Source organism: Somniosus microcephalus, chromosome 20 (assembly GCF_052327205.1).
Source record: "Somniosus microcephalus isolate GS21.2 chromosome 20, FLI_Smic_1.0, whole genome shotgun sequence".
Classification (NCBI taxonomy): Eukaryota; Metazoa; Chordata; class Chondrichthyes; order Squaliformes; family Somniosidae; genus Somniosus; species Somniosus microcephalus.
The window spans coordinates 56,079,198-56,098,446 of record NC_141006.1 but is presented as its reverse complement, the minus strand read 5'-3'; the positions used below and the strand labels follow the sequence as shown (position 1 = coordinate 56,098,446).

At 48.1% G+C, this 19,249-nt stretch overlaps 1 protein-coding gene across 2 annotated transcripts in view; it reads left to right on the top strand.

Moving 5' to 3' along the window:
• The window catches only part of LOC147103292 (prolyl endopeptidase-like), a 35,514-nt gene extending 24,009 nt beyond the window's left edge, over window positions 1–11,505 (top strand). For both annotated transcript variants that reach the window (XM_085962755.1, XM_085962756.1), the window contains exons 10-15: window positions 1,792–1,895; window positions 3,214–3,350; window positions 5,735–5,829; window positions 7,861–7,992; window positions 9,075–9,231; window positions 10,532–11,505. In XM_085962755.1, the coding sequence (XP_085818881.1) occupies window positions 1,792–1,895; window positions 3,214–3,350; window positions 5,735–5,829; window positions 7,861–7,992; window positions 9,075–9,231; window positions 10,532–10,823 (917 nt within the window). In that variant the 3' untranslated portion in view covers window positions 10,824–11,505. The remainder of the gene's footprint in view (window positions 1–1,791; window positions 1,896–3,213; window positions 3,351–5,734; window positions 5,830–7,860; window positions 7,993–9,074; window positions 9,232–10,531) is intronic.
• Window positions 11,506–19,249: the final 7,744 nt, after the last annotated feature.

Here is a 19,249-nt window from a genome sequence, read left to right as displayed (position 1 = left end):
TCACTACCACAGGGAGTAGTTGAGGCGAATAGCATAGATGCATTTAAGGAGAAGCTAGATGAACACATGAGGGAGAAAGGAATAGAGTGAGATGACGTAGGGTGGGAGGAGGCTCGTGTGGAGCATAAACACTGGCATTGACCAGCTGGGTAGAATGGCCTGTTTCTGTGCTGTAAATTCTATGTAATTCTATGTTGGTCAATCTCTAAGAAGGGCAGATGATCTTGTGAACTGGTGGGACTGTGCAAACGTGAGGTCAAGAAACTCAATCAGTCAAGGGTGTGTGCCGTAAGGTGTAAGGTTGGGCAGATGCTCAGGAATGTTGCTTGACATGTCTTCTGGGGGAAACCTTGTCGCACTTTGGATAGAGTCTACGATGGAGCATATTTCAGAGGGAAGGAATGAGCTTGATGAGCCGACAGTAGTGCAAAGAAGTAGGCTAACCTGGAGGGGTCTCTGCCTGTCGATCCTGTCCCCAAACCCCCCCACTAGTTTCAGCCAAATCTGCTCTCCTTACCCCCGGCCGGTCAGGCCAATGTTAAAATGGCAGTCGTGCCCTGGTGATACCATCGGGACCCGACCTGAGGGACCCCACCAGCTTCGGGCGGACCTCCCTGGCGCATGCAACTTAAAATTGCAGTTAGCAGGTTTGGGGCGGGTCAGTCTCCTGCTCCATTTTAACGGCCCCCATTTTAAAATCCCACCTCTCCAATGAGTTTCCCAATTTCAGACATGTTGGGCTGGATTTTGAATCTTCCTGCCCGGGAGGAAATAGAGCAGTCGCTCCCAGAAAATCACGGGGAATGACTAACCAACCCGTCCCGTCTCCTCGTCACTGTGACCGTGGCAATCCTCCCTCGAGCCTACTGCTGGGAGGCCGGAGCGCCCCTCTGAGACTGACAGTCGGCGCGTTTACAATGCAAGTCGGGGTCCTTTGATGTACACAAGACACCAATTGCTATTTTAGCAAAGTAAAAGAAAGACTTGCATTTCTACATGCCTTTCACGACCTCAGAACATCCCAAAGCACTTTACAGCCAATAAAACCCTTTTGCAGTGCAGTCACTGTTGTAATGTAGGAAACGCAGCAGCCAATTTGCACACAGCAAGCTCGCACAAACTGCAATGAGATAAATGAACAGGTAATCTGTTTTAGTGCTTTAATCTGCACTTGCTTAAAAACCTGTTCCATCTCCAGTTTTTTCCAGTTCTGACGAAGGGTCATCGACCTGAAACGTTAACTCTGTTTCTCTCTCCACAGATGCTGCCTGACCTGCTGAGTATTTCCAGCATTTTCTGTTTTTATTTCAGATTTCCAGCATCCGCAGTATTTTGCTTTTGTATCTTTTTTAGTGAGGTTGGTTGAGGGATAAATATTGGCCAGGAGAACTCTCCTGCTCTTCTTCGAATAGTGCCACTGGATCTTTTACTTCCACCTGAGAGGACCAACGGGGCCTCGGTTTAGCATCTCATCTGAAAGATGGAACCTCCGACCGTGCAGCGCTCCCTCAGCACTGCACTGGAGTGTCAGCCTAGACTTTGTGCTCAAGTCTCTGGAGAGGGACTTGAACCCACGACCTTCTGATTCAGAGGCGAGAGTGTTGCCCACTGAGCCATTAGCCAAAGGTAAGTCTGTGTTTATTTCCATGGGGTCAGAAGGAGCAGGAGTGGTAGCAATGCCCACATCCCGAGAATGAATAATAATAAAACAAAAGAGAAATCAGTGACCGAGCATATCGTGAAACGAGGACCAGGAAAACCGTTCACACTTGATTTTGCATTCTCTGCCAGGAATCATCTACCACTGCGACCTAACTAAAGAGATTCTGGAGCCCAAGGTTTTCAGGGAGGTGGAGATCAAAGGATTCAACTTCACCGAATATCAGACGGTTCAGGTGAGACACTAATGTACGGAGATCGAGAGAAAGGACACCGGTCCCGGGAGCCTGAAATAAGGGAAAAGGCTGTACTTGCAAAGCAGGTCCGTCAGTATTGGGTGGGCTTGGGTGCAGCCTGATGAATAGCCCCAGCTGAAAAGGCTGTCCTCTGTTTCTCTTTCAAATGGTCACTGACCTGCTGAGAATTTCCATGGTTTTTACAAATATTGATAGGATCGCAAAGTTTGAATTGAATTTATTCACCCAAGTGTTTGGGTGTCCAGTTTTGACCAATGAGCTTGGGGTCTCTGGCCTCTGTCGGGAGTCCTTCACTTCATCAATACAAGTTTCGAGGGAAGAAAGGATTTGCATTTCCATCGCGCCTTTCATAACCTCAGGATGTCTCAAAGCACTTTACAGCCCATGAAGTATTTTTTGAAGTGTAGTCACTGTTGTAATGTGGGAAACGCGGCAGCCAATTTGCACACAGCAAGCTCCCACAAACAGTAATGTGATAATGACCAGATAATCCGTTTTAGTGATGTTGGTTGAGGGATAAATATTGGCCCCAGGACACCAGGGAGAACTCCCCTTCAGAGATTAGTACCTGTTACTGAACTCAGTATTCTTTGACTATGTAGAAAAACAATGAAAAACCCAGAGCTCGAGAATTCTCTTGTTGGACACTGATGTTAAATCCAGATAGCCAGGGCATTCACCTGCACTTGAGCAACTGAAAACTGGCTCCAATTCAGAGAAACACCTCCAGCTCATCCTTCAAGTGGCTTATTTATTCGATTCATTTTCTGTACAGACCAGAATACTCCAGGTTTTATGCATGATCTTTGTTGGGCTAGCAGATTTCAGCCATGGCAGTAATGGGGCTCTACAATTAGCCTCAATGCCCCAAGTCAGGAAGGGGAGGAATCGGCCAGGGTCCTTGCTTCTCCTCTCCGTGAGGAAGAATGAGCTGGGTGAAGCCAGGATCAAGCTCCGCTGTGATTCCCCTACTGTTGAGTAGCCTGTCATCACCCATTGTGGGTGATTTTGGCGAGAGTGTAAAACAGGCGATATCGGATAGGCCGCCCATCATACACCTCTTCCCATTCAAGTGGGTTTGCACCTGAAGGACGGTTAAGGACTGGGAGAGAGACTGCCACCTGTTGAACTGCAGCCCACCAAGGAATTAGAACCTTCAGGAGAAGAGGGGCACGACTGGGAGAGTCCAAGTTACTGGCAGTGGGCTACACACGACCATTGACCTATTTAGGTGTTCACTGATTGGCTTGTTTTATTTGCCTGCTACATTACTGATGTTACATTTTTTGTCTCCAAGGTTTTTTACCCTAGTAAAGATGGGACTAAGATCCCAATGTTTATTGTCCACAAGAAAGGGATCAAACAAGACGGTTCCCACCCAGTATTCCTGCATGGCTACGGAGGATTCAACAACTCGCTAACTCCGCATTACGAGTAAGTTACAGGCGGTACTGAGCTCTGCCTTACAGCTAAACCTGGCATAGAAGCACTTTACTGGCCCCCTTTTTCAACAAGTGGCCCTATGGGCAGCAGGTCCTTTATTGTACTGTGAGAAATAATTTGGATCCACAATAAAATGTTATATTGTTACCGGGTGTCTGGGATTCTAAATCAGTCAAATTAGTTTTTACATTAAAGAGATTAAGAAACAGATTTTCTGTTCTTGGCCTTGGAGGGGCTGCAACGCAGATTCACCAGACTGATACCCCCGGGGGCAAGAGCTGGTTAAAGGGTTGAATTATCAGGACAGGCTGCATAAACTTGGCATGTATTCCCTTGACTTTAGAAGTTTGAGGGGTGATCTAGTCGAGATATTTAAGATGATTAAAGGAGTTGATCGGGTCGAGAGAGAGAAACTATTTCCCCTGGTGGGAGAGTCCAGAACAAGGGGGCACAACCTTAAAATTAGACCTGCAGTGAAATCAGGAAGAACTTTTTCACACAAAGTTTAGGAGAAATCGGGAACTCTCTCCACCAAAAGGCTGTGGATGCTGGGGGTCAGTTAGAGCTTTCAGCACAGAAATTGACAGATTTCTGTTGGGTAAGCGCATCGAGCGATATGGAGCAAAGGCGGGTCAATGGAGTTCAGATACAGATCAGCCACGATCTAATTGAATGGCGAACAGACTCGAGGGGCTGAATGGCCTGTTCCTATGATTCTGTGCCTGGGTGTATTGGGCTGATTGTTCACAGGGAATAGAGCAAGATCAGGTGGGGAGACTCGTACACGGGTAAGGAAGCCTGCTCAATTTATTTAAATGGGTGGAAAATCAAGCATGCTCCCATACAACAACTTGCATTTATATAGCGCCTTTAATGTAGTAAAATATCCTAAGGCACTTGTAACCATATAATCCTTCGCATCCAGCTGATCCAATACACATTCCCAGCTGATCCATTACACCGTCCCAGCTGATCCATTACACCGTCCCAGCTGATCCAATACACTGTCCCAGCTGATCCAATACACATTCCCAGCTGATCCATTACACTGTCCCAGCTGATCCATTACACCGTCCCAGCTGATCCAATACACATTCCCAGCTGATCCATTACACTGTCCCAGCTGATCCATTACACCGTCCCAGCTGATCCAATACACATTCCCAGCTGATCCAATACACTGTCCCAGCTGATCAATACACTGTCCCAGCTGATCCAATACAGCGTCCTAGCTGATCCAACACACATTCCCAGCTGATCCAATACACATTCCCAGCTGATCCAACACACATTCCCAGCTGATCCAATACACATTCCTAGCTGATCCATTACACTGTCCCAGCTGATCCAATTCACCGTCCCAGCTGATCTAATACACATTCCCAGCTGATCCAATACACATTCCCAGCTGATCCAACACACATTCCCAGCTGATCCAATACACATTCCTAGCTGATCCAATTCACCGTCCCAGCTGATCTAATACACATTCCCAGCTGATCCAATACACATTCCCAGCTGATCCATTACACCGTCCCAGCTGATCCAATACACATTCCCAGCTGATCCAATACAGCGTCCTAGCTGATCCAATACACATTCCCAGCTGATCTAATACACATTCCCAGCTGATCCAATACACATTCCCAGCTGATCCATTACAGCGTCCTAGCTGATCCAATACACATTCCCAGCTGATCCAATTCACCGTCCCAGCTGATCCAATACACATTCCCAGCTGATCCAATTCACCGTCCCAACTGATCCATATTCTTCCTCATGGAGGGTGGTCAATGGACAGCGAACAGAAACAAGGACCCTGACCGATTCCTCCCCCTCCTGACCGAGGGGGCACTGAGACCAATTGTGGAGCCCCATTACTGCACTATTTGAAGATGAGCAGGAGGAGTTCTCCCCAGTGCCCTGGCCAATATTTATCCTTCAACCAACATCACTAAAACAGATTAGCTGGTCATTTTTCATTGCTGTTTGTGGGAGCTTGCTGTGCGCAAATTGGCTGCCATGTTTCCTACATTACAACAGTGACTACATTTCAGTAGTACCGCACTGGCTGTGAAACGCTTTGGGATGTCCTGAGGTTGTGAAAGGCGCTATATAAATGTAAGTCTTTTTTAAATCACCATTAAGGAATCACCGCTTGCACTGATTCCAACAGAAACTGATTTCCGGCATCAGTTGTGGTTATCGGCAGGCACAACACATTCAAATCCCGAGTGAGGTGCCTAGGTTTGAAAATCTAGGCTCGTGTCCAATCACCTCAGGCAGATCAGGCCCCTGTTATTGATTGTAGGATTATTATGGTTTGTTTAATCGCCCCTCCCTCACCTTTTTACTGCCACCTGCTCTGTTTCCAGCGTTGCGTACCTGATTTTTGTCAGGCACCTGGGTGGGATCCTAGCTGTGGCCAATATACGAGGAGGAGGAGAGTATGGAGAAACCTGGCACCAAGGTAAGAGATTCCCGAGAATCTGTCCTTCTCTTCAGCTTCATTCACTTCATTCAGTACATTGCAATCGGGTACGGCAGTGTCGTGATTATGTTATTGCACTAGTAATCTAGAGACCTGGGCTAATAATCCAGCGAATGTGAGTTAAAATCCCACCATGGCAGTTTGAGAATTTGAATTCAATTTAAAAGATGTGGTATTGGTAAAAGTGACCATAAAGCTGTCGGATTGATGTAAAAACCCAACTGGTTCACTAATGTCCTTTGGGGAATGAAACCTGCCGTCCTTACCTGGTCTGGGCTTATATGTGACTCCAGGCCCACACCAACGTGGTTGACTCTTAAGTGCCCTCTGAAATGGCCGAGCAAGCCACTCAATAGTATCAAACTACTACAAATGACGAGTCAAGAAGAAGGCCCACCACCACCACCTTCTGAAGGCAGCAAGGGATGGGCAATAACTGCTGGCCTTGCCAAGGAGGCCACATCCCAAGAAAAGATCTAAAACTGCGAAATATCAGGAGAATGTCCTTCCCTCTTAAGAGTTATCAGTGTAGGGACCATGTGACCATTCCTGATTGGCTCCATAAGATCGCTCCCTTGTTGACTACATTTGGTTTCTTGTCACCATGGATGTCAATCGGAACATGAGCTGTTCCACAACATGACACAAACACTTTGCAGAGTTTGCCTGGTTGTTTCGTAAAATATTGCAAAATTTCTTCAAACTTTTCTCTGTGACAAGTATTTGTCATGTTTTCCTGATCCAAACCTCATGCTTAACTAGGTCCCAGTTCTTAGCAAATTCTACTGTTAGCCAGAGTCTTTTATATGGATATATTACTTGTATCAATATTTTTGAATCCATCTAATTGTTTGTTTATAGCAATTAAATTCGGTCTTGTAATTTCCATCTTTAAAAATGTATACACAGGCATTTTCAACCCCTTTAATGTTCCTCAGTCATAAAAGCATGAATGTTGAGATTGTAACATGAATCTATCTTCACACCTCTCACCTTGCTATCTTAGGAACTTCTGGACAGGGCAGTCGGAAACCAGATAACTTGGTCCAAAAGTGGACCTTGGTCAAGAACAAATGTGGGTGTGTCACAGGTGAACACCAGCACGATGCCTCACTTGGAGCTCTGCAGTGCATTTTGTTCATTTGGTCTCGGGATATGGGTGTCGCTGGCAAGGCCAGCATTTATTGCCCATCCCTGGTTGGCCTGAGAAGGTGGCGGTGGCGAACCTTCTCTTGGACCTCTGCAGTCCTTGTGATGATGGTGCTCCCATAATGCCGTTAGGTAGAGAATTCCAGGATTTTGACACAGCGACAATGAAGGAACGGCCAACATGGTGCTGGTGTCCAAGTCGAGGTGGTGTGTGACTTGGAGGGGAATTAGCAGGAGATGGTGTTCTCACAACATTGCTGCTCCTGCCCCACCCTACCACATGGTCCACCAGTGAGACATCCCACGCATCCATCCATCCGTGGTGTTCTGCCACTAGGGCAGGTCCTAACTCAAGTTTCACACATGAGATTCTTGAGCCACTTACTAGGGAAGAGTAGCTGAGGTGGTTTCGCTGTGGTCTTCCTCGTGGTTTTTACCTTTGGAGTACCCTGTCCTAGGGTGGGCTGCAACCAAGGATAAAGAGCCCCACCTACACTTCGCGATGGGGCGGGTGGAGTACACTCACACCCATCGGACACGAGTTCCCCCCATGGACGTCAGTATTCAGAGGCAGTGCTCTGGTCTCCACTCACCAGGGCTGCCTGGAGAGGGACTCGAACCCAATCCTTGAGGCTCAAGAGGCGGGAATACTACCCCTCAGCCAGTGGTCACTTCGACCGGATGCAAGTCCCCTGTGGGATGTCAACCCAGTATTTAGAGACCAGGTTCTAGTCCCCACTTGCTGGGACTGTCCAGACTGGGGCTCGAACCCCTCACCTTGTGACTCAAGAGTTGGGAATAATACCTCTGAGACTCGCTCCCATCCCATGTGTAACCTGTTTTGTTTTTCATTCTCTGCAGCCGGGATTCTGGGTAACAAGCAGAACTGTTTTGATGATTTCCAGTGTGCAGCTCAGTACCTGATCCAGGAAGGATTCACCTGCCAAGAGAAACTCACCATCAATGGAGGCTCCAATGGGGGTCTGCTCGTGGGTAGGGAGTCCAAGTCTGACAATGATTGAGTAAAACAAGTGTGTGAGTCATGTTGAGGATATGTAATACGCACAAGGAAAGCCCAGAATTAAACAAACTGTATTGAAGTTGAGCCATTCGGTCTAGGAAAGGATCAGGTACCAATCCTAGTCTGTGCAGAACTAGATGATCTCAGGAGGCCATGGCAGAGATACAGTTGTCGGTTTTAACTGCCCTGGGTTAGCAAGCGGGGACAGGAAAGCAGTTCCTGATTGCTAGCTACTGACTCTTACTGGAAAGTGTGTATGTGAGGATTCCTGTGAGAGCAGGATTGGTGTCGGTTGTAACACTCCAATTGCGCACAGCAAGGTCCCACAAACAGCAATGAGATAAATGACCAGATAATCTGTTGTTTTAGTAATATTGGTTGAGGGGTAAATATTGGCCCAGGACACCAGGGAGAATTCCCTGTTCTTCAAAATAGTGCCATGAGATCTTTTACACCCGCCTGAGAGGCATGGCCTCAGTTTATGTCGCATCTGAAAGACGGCAACTCCGACAGTGCAGCACTCCCTCAGTACTGCACAGAAGTGTCAGCCTAGATTTTGTGCTCAAGTCTCTGGAGTGGGACTTGAACCCACAACCTTCTCACACAGGCTGCTGAGCTGGATTGCCAGATCAGTAGATTTAAGTCTGAGGCTGCCATACTGATGCTGTGTGGTTGAAGCCTTGGATACAATGCAGAGAAGAGACACTAAGTTAATCCCTAATGTCAATCGACTCAGTTATGGGGAAAGGTGAGAGAAATTCTTCTTATAGAGGTGTGTAGAGGACCAAGGAGAAAGTGTTAATCTCGAGCACTATTTCAAGTTAAGGGCAAGGGGGACATACTTACAAACTGGCAAAAGGCAAGTTCAAAACTGGAATAGTCTTGGGTAGGGAGTGGATACAAAAGTCTGGAGTTATTTGAGAGGCAATTAGCTGTGATGGGTGGGCAGTAGGTTTCTATGGAAGGAAAGGCTAGATGAGTCGAATGGCCTCCCTCATCTTGTCTCAGTGATATGTAAGCATTTTGTGATTGTAATACTGTACCTCTCCTGCAGGTGCGTGTGTGAACCAGCGGCCCGACCTGTTCGGCTGTGTGGTCGCTGAAGTCGGCCTGATGGATATGCTCAAGTTTCACAAGTTTACCATCGGCCATGCCTGGACCTCCGACTACGGCTGTTCCAATAAAAAGGAGCAGTTTGACTGGCTCATCAAGTGAGTGAGCCCTTGTTCAAGAAAGGGTGTAAACTTGCAGGGCTAGGGGGATAGAGCGGGGGAATGGGACTAACTGGATTGCTCCACAGAGAGCCGGCACGGACTCGATGGGCTGAATGGCCTCCTTCTGTGCCGTTATGACTCTATGACCCTGGTATCTCAGATACTTTGGAGCTGGTGGCTCTGACATATTTCATAAACATGTGCTATCCGCTGCAGGGAACTGCCTTCAAGTCCACTAATATTATGGAGCACCTCAATTAAATTTCAGGGAAGTATATTTCCACAGACACTGACTCTCACTGGGGTACCGTTCCACAGACACTGACTCTCACTGGGGTACAGTTCCACAGGCACTGACTCTCACTAGGGTACAGTTCCACGGGCACTCGCTCTCACTGGGATACAGTTGCACGGGCACTGACTCTCATTGGGGTACAGTTCGATGGGCACAGACTGTTGCTGGGGTACAGTTCCACAGGCACTGACTCTCACTGGGGTAGTTCCACAGGCACTGACTCTCACTGGGGTAGTTCCACAGGCACTGACTCTCACTGGGGTACAGTTCCACAGGCACTGACTCTCACTGGGGTACAGTTCCACTGGCACTGACTCTCACTGGGGTACAGTTCCACAGGCACTGACTCTCACTGGGGTAGTTCCACAGGCACTGACTCTCACTGGGGTACAGTTCCACAGGCACTGACTCTCACTGGGGTTTGTTCTACAGGCACTGACTCTCATTGGGGTACAGTTCCACAGGCACTGACTCTCACTGGGGTAGTTCCACAGGCACTGACTCTCACTGGGGTACAGTTCCACAGGCACTGACTCTCACTGGGGTAGTTCCACAGGCACTGACTCTCACTGGGGTACAGTTCCACAGGCACTGACTCTCGCTGGGGTACAGTTCTACAGGCACTGACTCTCACTGGGGTACAGTTCCACGGGCACTCACTCTCACTGGGGTACAGTTGCACGGGCACTCACTCTCACTGGGGTACAGTTCGATGGCTACTGACTGCCCTCTGGGTACTTTACCCAAATGCCCATTTATCATGGATGACCCTGGACAGTGAGTTTCAAGAGACTGTTCCATCATGGAAGGGGTGGTCATAGCTAACCTGATCCCATTCCCACCCCCACCCCACCATCTGCGCATGTGCACTTTCCAACAGGCACCCTGCCTGACTTTTTTCCATCTCCTTCGCCCAATGGCGCTGAGGCCAATTAGGGAGCTGTTACTGGGTGGAGGGGGAGTGGGAATCTTTTAATAATAAAGAATTACTTTTTCCCCCAGATACTCTCCGCTCCACAACATCAAGGTACCAGAGGCAGGTGTCCAGTACCCAGCCATGCTGCTGCTGACCGCTGATCATGATGACCGAGTGGTGCCCCTTCACTCTCTGAAGTACATCGCTACCATGCAGCACATAGTGGGGCACAGCCCCAATCAGAAAAACCCTCTCCTGATCCGGATCGACACCAAATCTGGGCACGGGGCTGGAAAACCCACCACCAAGGTGATCGAGGAAGAGTCGGACATCTTCGCCTTCATTGCTGAAACCTTGCAGCTGGACTGGGTGGAGTGAGGGAGGTCTTACTTAGTCTGAAATAGAAATAAAGTTGACTGCTACTTTTAAGAAGCAGACTGAAACACTTCTTTGTTTTAGTTCATTTTCTCCCTCTTTCTGTCCTTCATCTCCTGGGCTGGATTTCGATTGCCTGAGGGGGTCGGAGAGGAATTTCCCAGTGAATTTTTTCCCTTATTGGCCCTGGTTTTTTTTGCCTCTCCCAGGAGATTACATGGCTGTGGGGATAGTGGGAAGTGCCCATCTCAATGCCCTGGCCATCTCGAGTGTGGGCAGGCTTGATGGGCCAGCTGGTCTGTTCCTGCCTGTCGTTCTTTGTATGTTCGTGCGCTCCGGTTGTGAAGGCAGGTGAGACTCTGGTATTGCTACTGAGACCTGCAATCTTCCCTCTGCACCACGCACTATAGCGATAGTGGACCCTTCAGGCACCATGATCCTGCACTCTGGAATTCCATTCCCAAATCCTTTTCCCCATTCTGCCCCAGCCCCAGCTTCGCTATCTTGCTGTCCTCCTTCAAAAAACCTCCTTGAAACTTGGCTCTTTGACCATGATTTCAGTTCCCTCCTTTAAATTGTCTTCTGCTTCCTGCTCAATGTCTGCGACTCACCCAGAGGGTGTAAAGCACTTTGGAACGTTTCCATGTGTGAAAGATGATATAATAAATGTATGTTTTGGCCTCCAGTGGTTTCGGGGACCTTGATTTAATTGAAGCCTTTGGCTGATTCCTCATCTAAAGCGTATTGTGGCCATGCGTGCCCTTTTGGGTGGACATTAAAGATCCCACGGCACTATTTGAAGAGGAGCAGAGGAGTTCTCCCCGGTGTCCTGGCCAATATTTATCTCTCAACCAACATCACTAAAACAGGTGATCTGGTCATTTATCTTTATCTCATTGCTGTTTGTGGGAGCTTGCTGTGCACAAATTGGCTGCCACGTTTCCTACATTACAACAGTGATTACAATTCAAAAGTGCTTAATTGGTTGTAAAGTGTTTTGGGGACATCCTGAGGTTGTGAAAAGCGCTATATAAATGCAAATCTTTCTCTATTGGAGCGTTCAGTCTAACACTGAGCTATATCCTCTTGTACCACTGCTAACAGTTGTAGTAATGATGCTGATTCAGAAACCTTGTGAACAGAAATCATCTTTCTGAGATTGTACCTGGGCAAAGAATGAAATAAACAGCCACATTGTGTAGATTGTTTTTTAAAAAAATGGTGTAATTCTGAATTAAGCACAGAGTGTGGTGAAAATAGGGAACCGGTTGCCCAGGCAGACACGAGATGGGGATAATGTCAGCAGATCCAAGAGGGGACTAGATAGATATATGGCAAGAGAAAGGGATAGAGGGGTATGAGAGGTGAAACCAAATAAGGTACCTTTCAATCTTTAGGACTGCCCCAGTGGATCCCACAACATTATTTGAAGAAGAGCAGGGGCGTTCTCCTGGTGTCCTGGTCAATATTTATCCTTCAACCAACACAATCAACTGAAACAGATTATCTGGCCATTATGTCATTTCTGTTTATGGGAGCTTGCTGTCTGGAACTTTAGCTGCCACTTTTCCTACATTACAACACCGACTGCACTTCAAAAAAAAAGTACTTCATTGTCCGTAAAGTGCTTTGAGACGTCCTGAGGGCGTGAAAGGCGCTATATAAATGCAAGTCCTTTTTTTTTCTTTCACTACACTATTAATGTCACAGTGGGGTCTTTAGGTTAATGAAATCCATGCCCCATATTATTATAAACAAACACAGGACTAAAAAAAACACATCGACAAGAAAATGTACACAAAACACAACCCTTTTTTAATCCAATTTTCATTTCAAGTCAAGTTATAATTCACTTCTTGCAAATGTGTTACAGTTCTGGATTGTCCCCTGGCTCTCAATGGTCTCTCACACAGCCTCATCATATCGCGGTTACAACAGCGGTTATAACCCATTGAGGCTGCATTGCTTTGGTTACTAGCAGTAAACGACGCTACATTCTCCCGTCACTTCTTCCTGTACAATCCCAATTACATCCTTTGGTTTATCCAGCGATCTGTAAACAATGTCTTAAAAATGTGTTTAAAAAGTAAAGGTAAACACGATAGATATAAATATCACATTTTTAGGAGAATAAGTAACAAATTCTATTGAGTATCTAGGTAACTACCGATACACACAAGACAAGCACAAAAAAGTGTTCACATCTGTCTTATTCACAGGAGCAACTAGAAAGACAATTGGGGGAAACTCAAGGAAATTGCATATTCCTTTTGTGAGTTCCACTCTTTAGTCACAGTAACATATTAAACCTATTCTGAGGTAGCTCTGTATAGTTATTCAAATTGAAAAGTGTACACAATCTGTGTATACTTTTGTTGCTTCACTATAATGGGCATGAAACATTCGCTTTATAGAGCACAGCCTGTGACTTGGGGAGACAAATGAACACTAAAAGAGTTCAAATGTTTCATGCCTTTCTATCAAACCTACGCTAAACACGATTCTACTTATTGCATAATATAGCAGTGTTTACACCCACACAATGGACACTGTAGACAGACACATGAGGGGAGTGCAACAGTGGTCGGACTGGAGAACCTCCAACCAGGAAAGGGGTGATTCTAGTTGTCCCAGACACCTGCAGTGTGACCCACGGCTGTCACTGGACTGTGTACAGATTACTGACCAGCCCTCTATCATATTGATTCCCATCTAGCTTTGCTCTCTATTCCTTTTTCTATGTCTTTGTGTGGCTAGCGCTATATTCTAGGGATTATTGGCTGCGTCTGATAGGTAGTTCGAAAACTTAAGAAAAATTTGGACCATAGCTCTCTGATAGCTCCATATTCTATAGGCGCTTGGCTAGCTCTATATCCTATAGATCTTGGTTAGGTATGTACCCTATAGATCGTGGTTAGCTCTATATCCTATAGATCGTGACTAACTCTGTATCCTATAGGTCTTGTGCGTCATTCCTGTTTGACTTGCCGATCACCCGGCTGGCCTCTCAAAACAAGATTGCCCATCTATTATGGAACTTCTTGAATGTGCACCCATGCTCATTGTGAACTGTGTGAGGCTGCTCAAATTAGTTTCACTTTGGATCCTTACAGGCATCAAAGAGAGCACTTTCATTCTATCGACCTGTCTCAACTCCATTCAAACTCTCTTCTTAATTCGGCCGCATGTTTCAATCAGAGGGAAAATACTCGATGCAGTGACCTCTTTTTAGAGGGCTTGACAGGGTAGATGCTGAGAGGCTGTTTCCCCTGGCTGGAGAGTCTAGAACTATGGGGTCGGCCATTTAGGACTGAGATGATGAGAAATGTCTTCACTCGGAGGGTTGTGAATCTTTGGAATTCTCTACCCCAGAGGGCTGTGGATGCTCAGTCCTCGAGTATATTCAAGACTGAGAGCAATAGATTTTTGGATACTAAGGGAATCAAGGCTAGAATGCGGAATTGAGGTAGAAGATCAGTCATGACCTTATTGAATGGTGGAGCAGGCTCGAGGGGCTGTACGGCCAACTCCCGCTCCTATTCCTTATGTTCTTATGTTCTCGCCAAAGCTGTCAGCCGAAGCAAATGTCAAACCAGGAGCTGCAAGGTTGCAGAGTGAGAACCTAAACATCGGAATTGGATAATGTAGCCTGCTCCAGATATACTAAGGACAAAAAGAATGGAACATCTCAAAATGGAACTGTATTGGAACTACTCTTTTTCACAATGGGTAATTGCTTAACTTTGAATCCAAAAATTAAGAAATTTTAATCATGAGTCAATCAACTTGTGACGCAGGCCTCACTTGATTTGTTTTCTGCCTGCTTTTTAATCCTAGAGTTTACCTAATCTTTCCCTTAGAATTTAAAATAGTTCAGATTGCAGGAGACTGAAAGCTGTGGCATATTTTGTTTGATACAGGAGTTGGGGGGTGTTGACAGCGAGGAATTGGATCTCGCATTGTTTTGACTAATCTGACCACTTGGATCAATGTTTACTCTCCATTATTCCACTGCAGGATGTCCCTGGCTGTTGCACTCCCTCTAATACAGAACCATTCAACACAATGAGATCAACATTATTTTTTTAAATGCTCATTAATCACTTTTGAGAAGTTACAGACCAGCAGACAGATATAGAGGAATGTCTGCTCTGAAAGACTATCAGAAAACTACCATTGTACAAAAAATACCGAGAGGTAGATCCAGTTTTCACCAGAATTGTACCATTGCAGTTCGATTATACATCAAAACACCACACTACCAAAATGAAACAGCTTCATACAGTCCCTGAGTAGAGCTTTTCATCCTGAGTTAGTTGATTGCAGTTATACATTACAATATATAAAAATACAAAAACAATATATTAAAACATAGTCTGCAAGCACTGTATGAGTGCACACTGATATCAGCATACAGACTTAAACATTACTTTTATTTTAAAAAATGCCAGTTTCAGCACAGCAAGTTCTTGCTAAGTCCTGATCCAAGAGATTTCCAGTTTTCACAGCCCTGGCTCCACTCTCCCCTGTGCTTTTCTGACTTTGACCCAGATGATCTATTCATGTGTGTCTGCAGATTTCCAGACATCCACAGTCTGGTTCTTAAAATGCAGGTTTGCGCTGTTCCATGCAGCTGTGTCTTACAGTGTGAAGGAGTTGTTTGCTACGATTAGCAGTGAAATATCAACAGTTTAGCAAATGGGAGAGGTGATGCCCTGCTTTCACCTCCCTGTCCCATCCGCTGTCTGATTGTGTACTTTTGGGAAAAGGAATAGGCCGTTTCTGGCTCCTGTACTGATTCTAAAATTGTTTCCTCTGAGGAAGGGGAAAGATTTCTAAAAAAAAACTCTTTAGCAGTTGACAGAAAAATTCAATCAGATGGCCTGACACAGTGTTCCATTGGCACAGTGTTCCATTGGCACCGTGTTCCACTGGCACCGTGTTCCATTGGCACCGTGTTCCATTGGCACAGTGTTCCACTGGCACAACGTTCCATTGGCACAGTGTTCCATTGGCAGTGTTCCATTGGCACAGTGTTCCATTGGCACTGCGTTCCACTGGCACCGTGTTCCATTGGCACAGTGTTCCACTGGCACCGTGTTCCACTGGCACAATGTTCCATTGGCAGTGTTCCATTGGCACCGTGTTCCACTGGCAGTGTTCCACTGGCACAGCGTTCCATTGGCACAGCGTTCCACTGGCACAGTGTTCCATTGGCACAGTGTTCCAATGGCACAGTGTTCCATTGGCACAGTGTTCCACTGGCACAGTGTTCCACTGCCACCATGTTCCACTGGCACCGTGTTCTACTGGCATAGTGTTCCACTGGCACCGTGTTACACTGGCACTGCATTCCAGTGGCACCGTGTTCCACTGGTACCACATTCCACTGGCACCATGTTCCATTAGCACAGCATTCCACTGGCACAGTGTTCCACTGGCACCGTGTTCCATTAGCACAGCATTTCACTGGCACAGTGTTCCACTGGCACCGTGTTCCATTGGCACAGCTTTCCAAAGGTGCCTGTCAGATCATCGCAATGTGACTGTGAAACATGTGAAAAAAAGGGCCATTGTATTACATAAAAAGAAAGTATTTTGCTTTCATAAGATACAAAGTGACGCATAGCTGGTAAGGGTTTGTACCCCTTCTGGGAGTGTTGATGAGTCCCCTTCTCCCTCCCCCCACCCTTTTCTTTTCAGGCCAGGTGAAACTGGGAATTGTTCTGGTCAGGTGCTGGCTCAGTCTGGTCATGTTGCATACTGTAATGTGACAGTGGTCTCCAAGCCATACACAGGTGTGCTTTGAACATTACGTGATCTGTAACTGGGTCATACCGTAACACTCCCAAAGGATTTTATCATCAGAGCACGTGTGACAATGAGGCCAGGCCAGCTGGTCTGGACCTTTGATTGACAGATTGACAGGTCTCCCCTCAATTCCACAGCATGAGGTGCATGTGTAACTGAAGAATTGAAAATCAACTGTTCTGTATAGTTATTGAGAAACAGAATTACTCCATTGGTAAAGAAATTAGGCCTGTGTTGGGTGAAGTTGGTCTTCCCCCACCCCAGTGGGACCAGTGTACAGCCCTAGTGAGGGGGCACTCACTGGGTGAGGGGCACTCGCTGGGTGAGGGGGCACTCGTTGGGTGAGGGGCACTCGCTGGGTGAGGGGGCACTCGCTGGGTATGGGGGCACTCGCTGGGTATGGGGGCACTCGCTGGGTGAGGGGGCACTCGCTGGGTGAGGGGGCACTCGCTGGGTGAGGGGGCACTCGCTGGGTGAGGGGGCACTCGCTGGGTGAGGGAGGCTCGCTGGGTGAGGGGGGCTCGGGTGAGGGGGCACTTGTTGGGTGAGGGAGGCGCACTGGGTGAGGGCACTCGCTGGGTGAGGGGGCACTCGCTGGGTGAGGGGGCACTCGCTGGGTGAGGGGGCACTCGCTGGGTGAGGGGGCACTCGCTGGGTGAGGGAGGCTCGCTGGGTGACGGGGGCTCGCTGGGTGAGGGGGGCTCGGGTGAGGGGGCACTTGTTGGGTGAGGGAGGCTCACTGGGTGAGGGGGTGCTCGCTGGGTGACGGGGGCTCGCTGGGTGAGGGGCGCTCGCTGGGTGACAGGGGCTCGCTGGGTGAGGGGGGCTCGGGTGAGGGGGCACTTGTTGGGTGAGGGGGCGCTCGCTGGGTGAGGGGGCGCTCGCTGGGTGAGGGGGCGCTCGCTGGGTGAGGGGGCACTCGCTGGGTGGGGCTCGCTGGGTGAGGGGGCTCGCTGGGTGAGGGGGCTCGCTGGGTGATGGCCACTCACTGGGTGAGGGGGCTCGCTGGGTGAGGGGCACTCGCTGGGTGAGGGGGCACTCGCTGGGTGAGGGGGCACTCGCTGGGTGAGGGGGCACTCGCTGGGTGAGGGGGCACTCGCTGGGTGAGGGGGCACTCGCTGGGTCTGGATACAGTTGATCGAGTGGCGAGAACGAGAGGGAGTCAGTCACAATGGGAGATTGTCCAGAGGTAATGGCTGGATACACTTTGGCGCATTCTTGCATTCAATGTAGATCTACGTTCAACTCTCCCAACAGTCACCACCCTTACACAAACACACACAAAAACTCAAGAATTGCAGAATATCACTCGCAGATTGTAAACTAGAGTTCCAATTATAATTCCGCAGTCAAGACAAGGGCAGATGTCAAGGGAGCACTATAGGGGATTTGGGCTCTAAAACTTAGAATGAGTGGATGGACTTGTTGGTCCTGAGCCTGCTCCCCTGTCAGAGTTGAAACTACAACTTGTCGCAGGTTGATAATTGGAGTCCTTGAGACGTGACTGTCCTTAAGACCACTAGTGGAAGTCAGTATCACAGCTGTCAGTCTGTAAACACTACCTGGCTTGCCAATGTAACAAAATACCTTTACATGTATAGTGGGCTCGGGACAATTCAATCTCTCTTCCAGCTGCACTTTGGTAAAATCCCGCAAACATTTAATTGCAAAAAAAAAATCTGATTGGACTCAGTCCAAAATAGCCAGCAACTATCACTGTGACGAGGAGCTTCTGTGCAGCCTCGCTTCCTGGAGCAGCCAGTTATATAACCTCAGCTCTAGATAGGGCAAAAGTAACTTGAGATAAGGCAACTCAAGAGATTGGGACAACATTTTCTTGGAGATGGGAAGCAAAGGAATGAAATTCATGAGCACCCCATGGGTTATAGTTGGGCTTATACTGCGTTAGCTGACAGCAGTTGGGGCACTATGAGCACTTCAGTACTTTGGCTCGGAACAGCAATGTTGGCTCGTCCCCACCCCCCACCCCTGTTTCCTCCCTAGCCCAGGTGTGCGGCAGCCAGCCGTTGCCCCCTTGCTGCTGTCCAGCTGTTGCCCCCTTGCTGCTGTCCAGCTGTTGCCCCTTGCTGCTGTCCAGATGTTCCCCCTTGCTGCTGTCCAGATGTTGCCCCCTTGCGGCAGCCAGCTGTTGTCCCCTTGCTGCTGTCCAGCTGTTGCCCCCTTGCTGCTCTCCAGCTGTTGCCCCCTTGCTGCTGTCCAGATGTTGCCCCCTTGCTGCTGTCCAGCCGTTGCCCCCTTGCTGCTGTCCAGCTGTTGCCCCCTTGCTGCTCTCCAGCTGTTGCCCCCTTGCTGCTCTCCAGCTGTTGCCCCTTGCTGCTCTCCAGCTGTTGCCCCCTTGCTGCTCTCCAGCTGTTGCCCCCTTGCTGCTGTCCAGCCGTTGCCCCCTTGCGGCAACCAGCTGTTGCCTCCTTGCTGCTGCCCAGATGTTGCCCCCTTGCTGCTCTCCAGCTGTTGCCCCCTTGTGGCAGCCAGCTGTTGCCCCCTTGCTGCTGTCCAGCTGTTGTCCCCTTGCTGCTGTCCAGATGTTGCCCCCTTGCTGCTCTCCAGCTGTTGCCCCCTTGCTGCTGTCCAGATGTTCCCCCTTGCTGCTGTCCAGC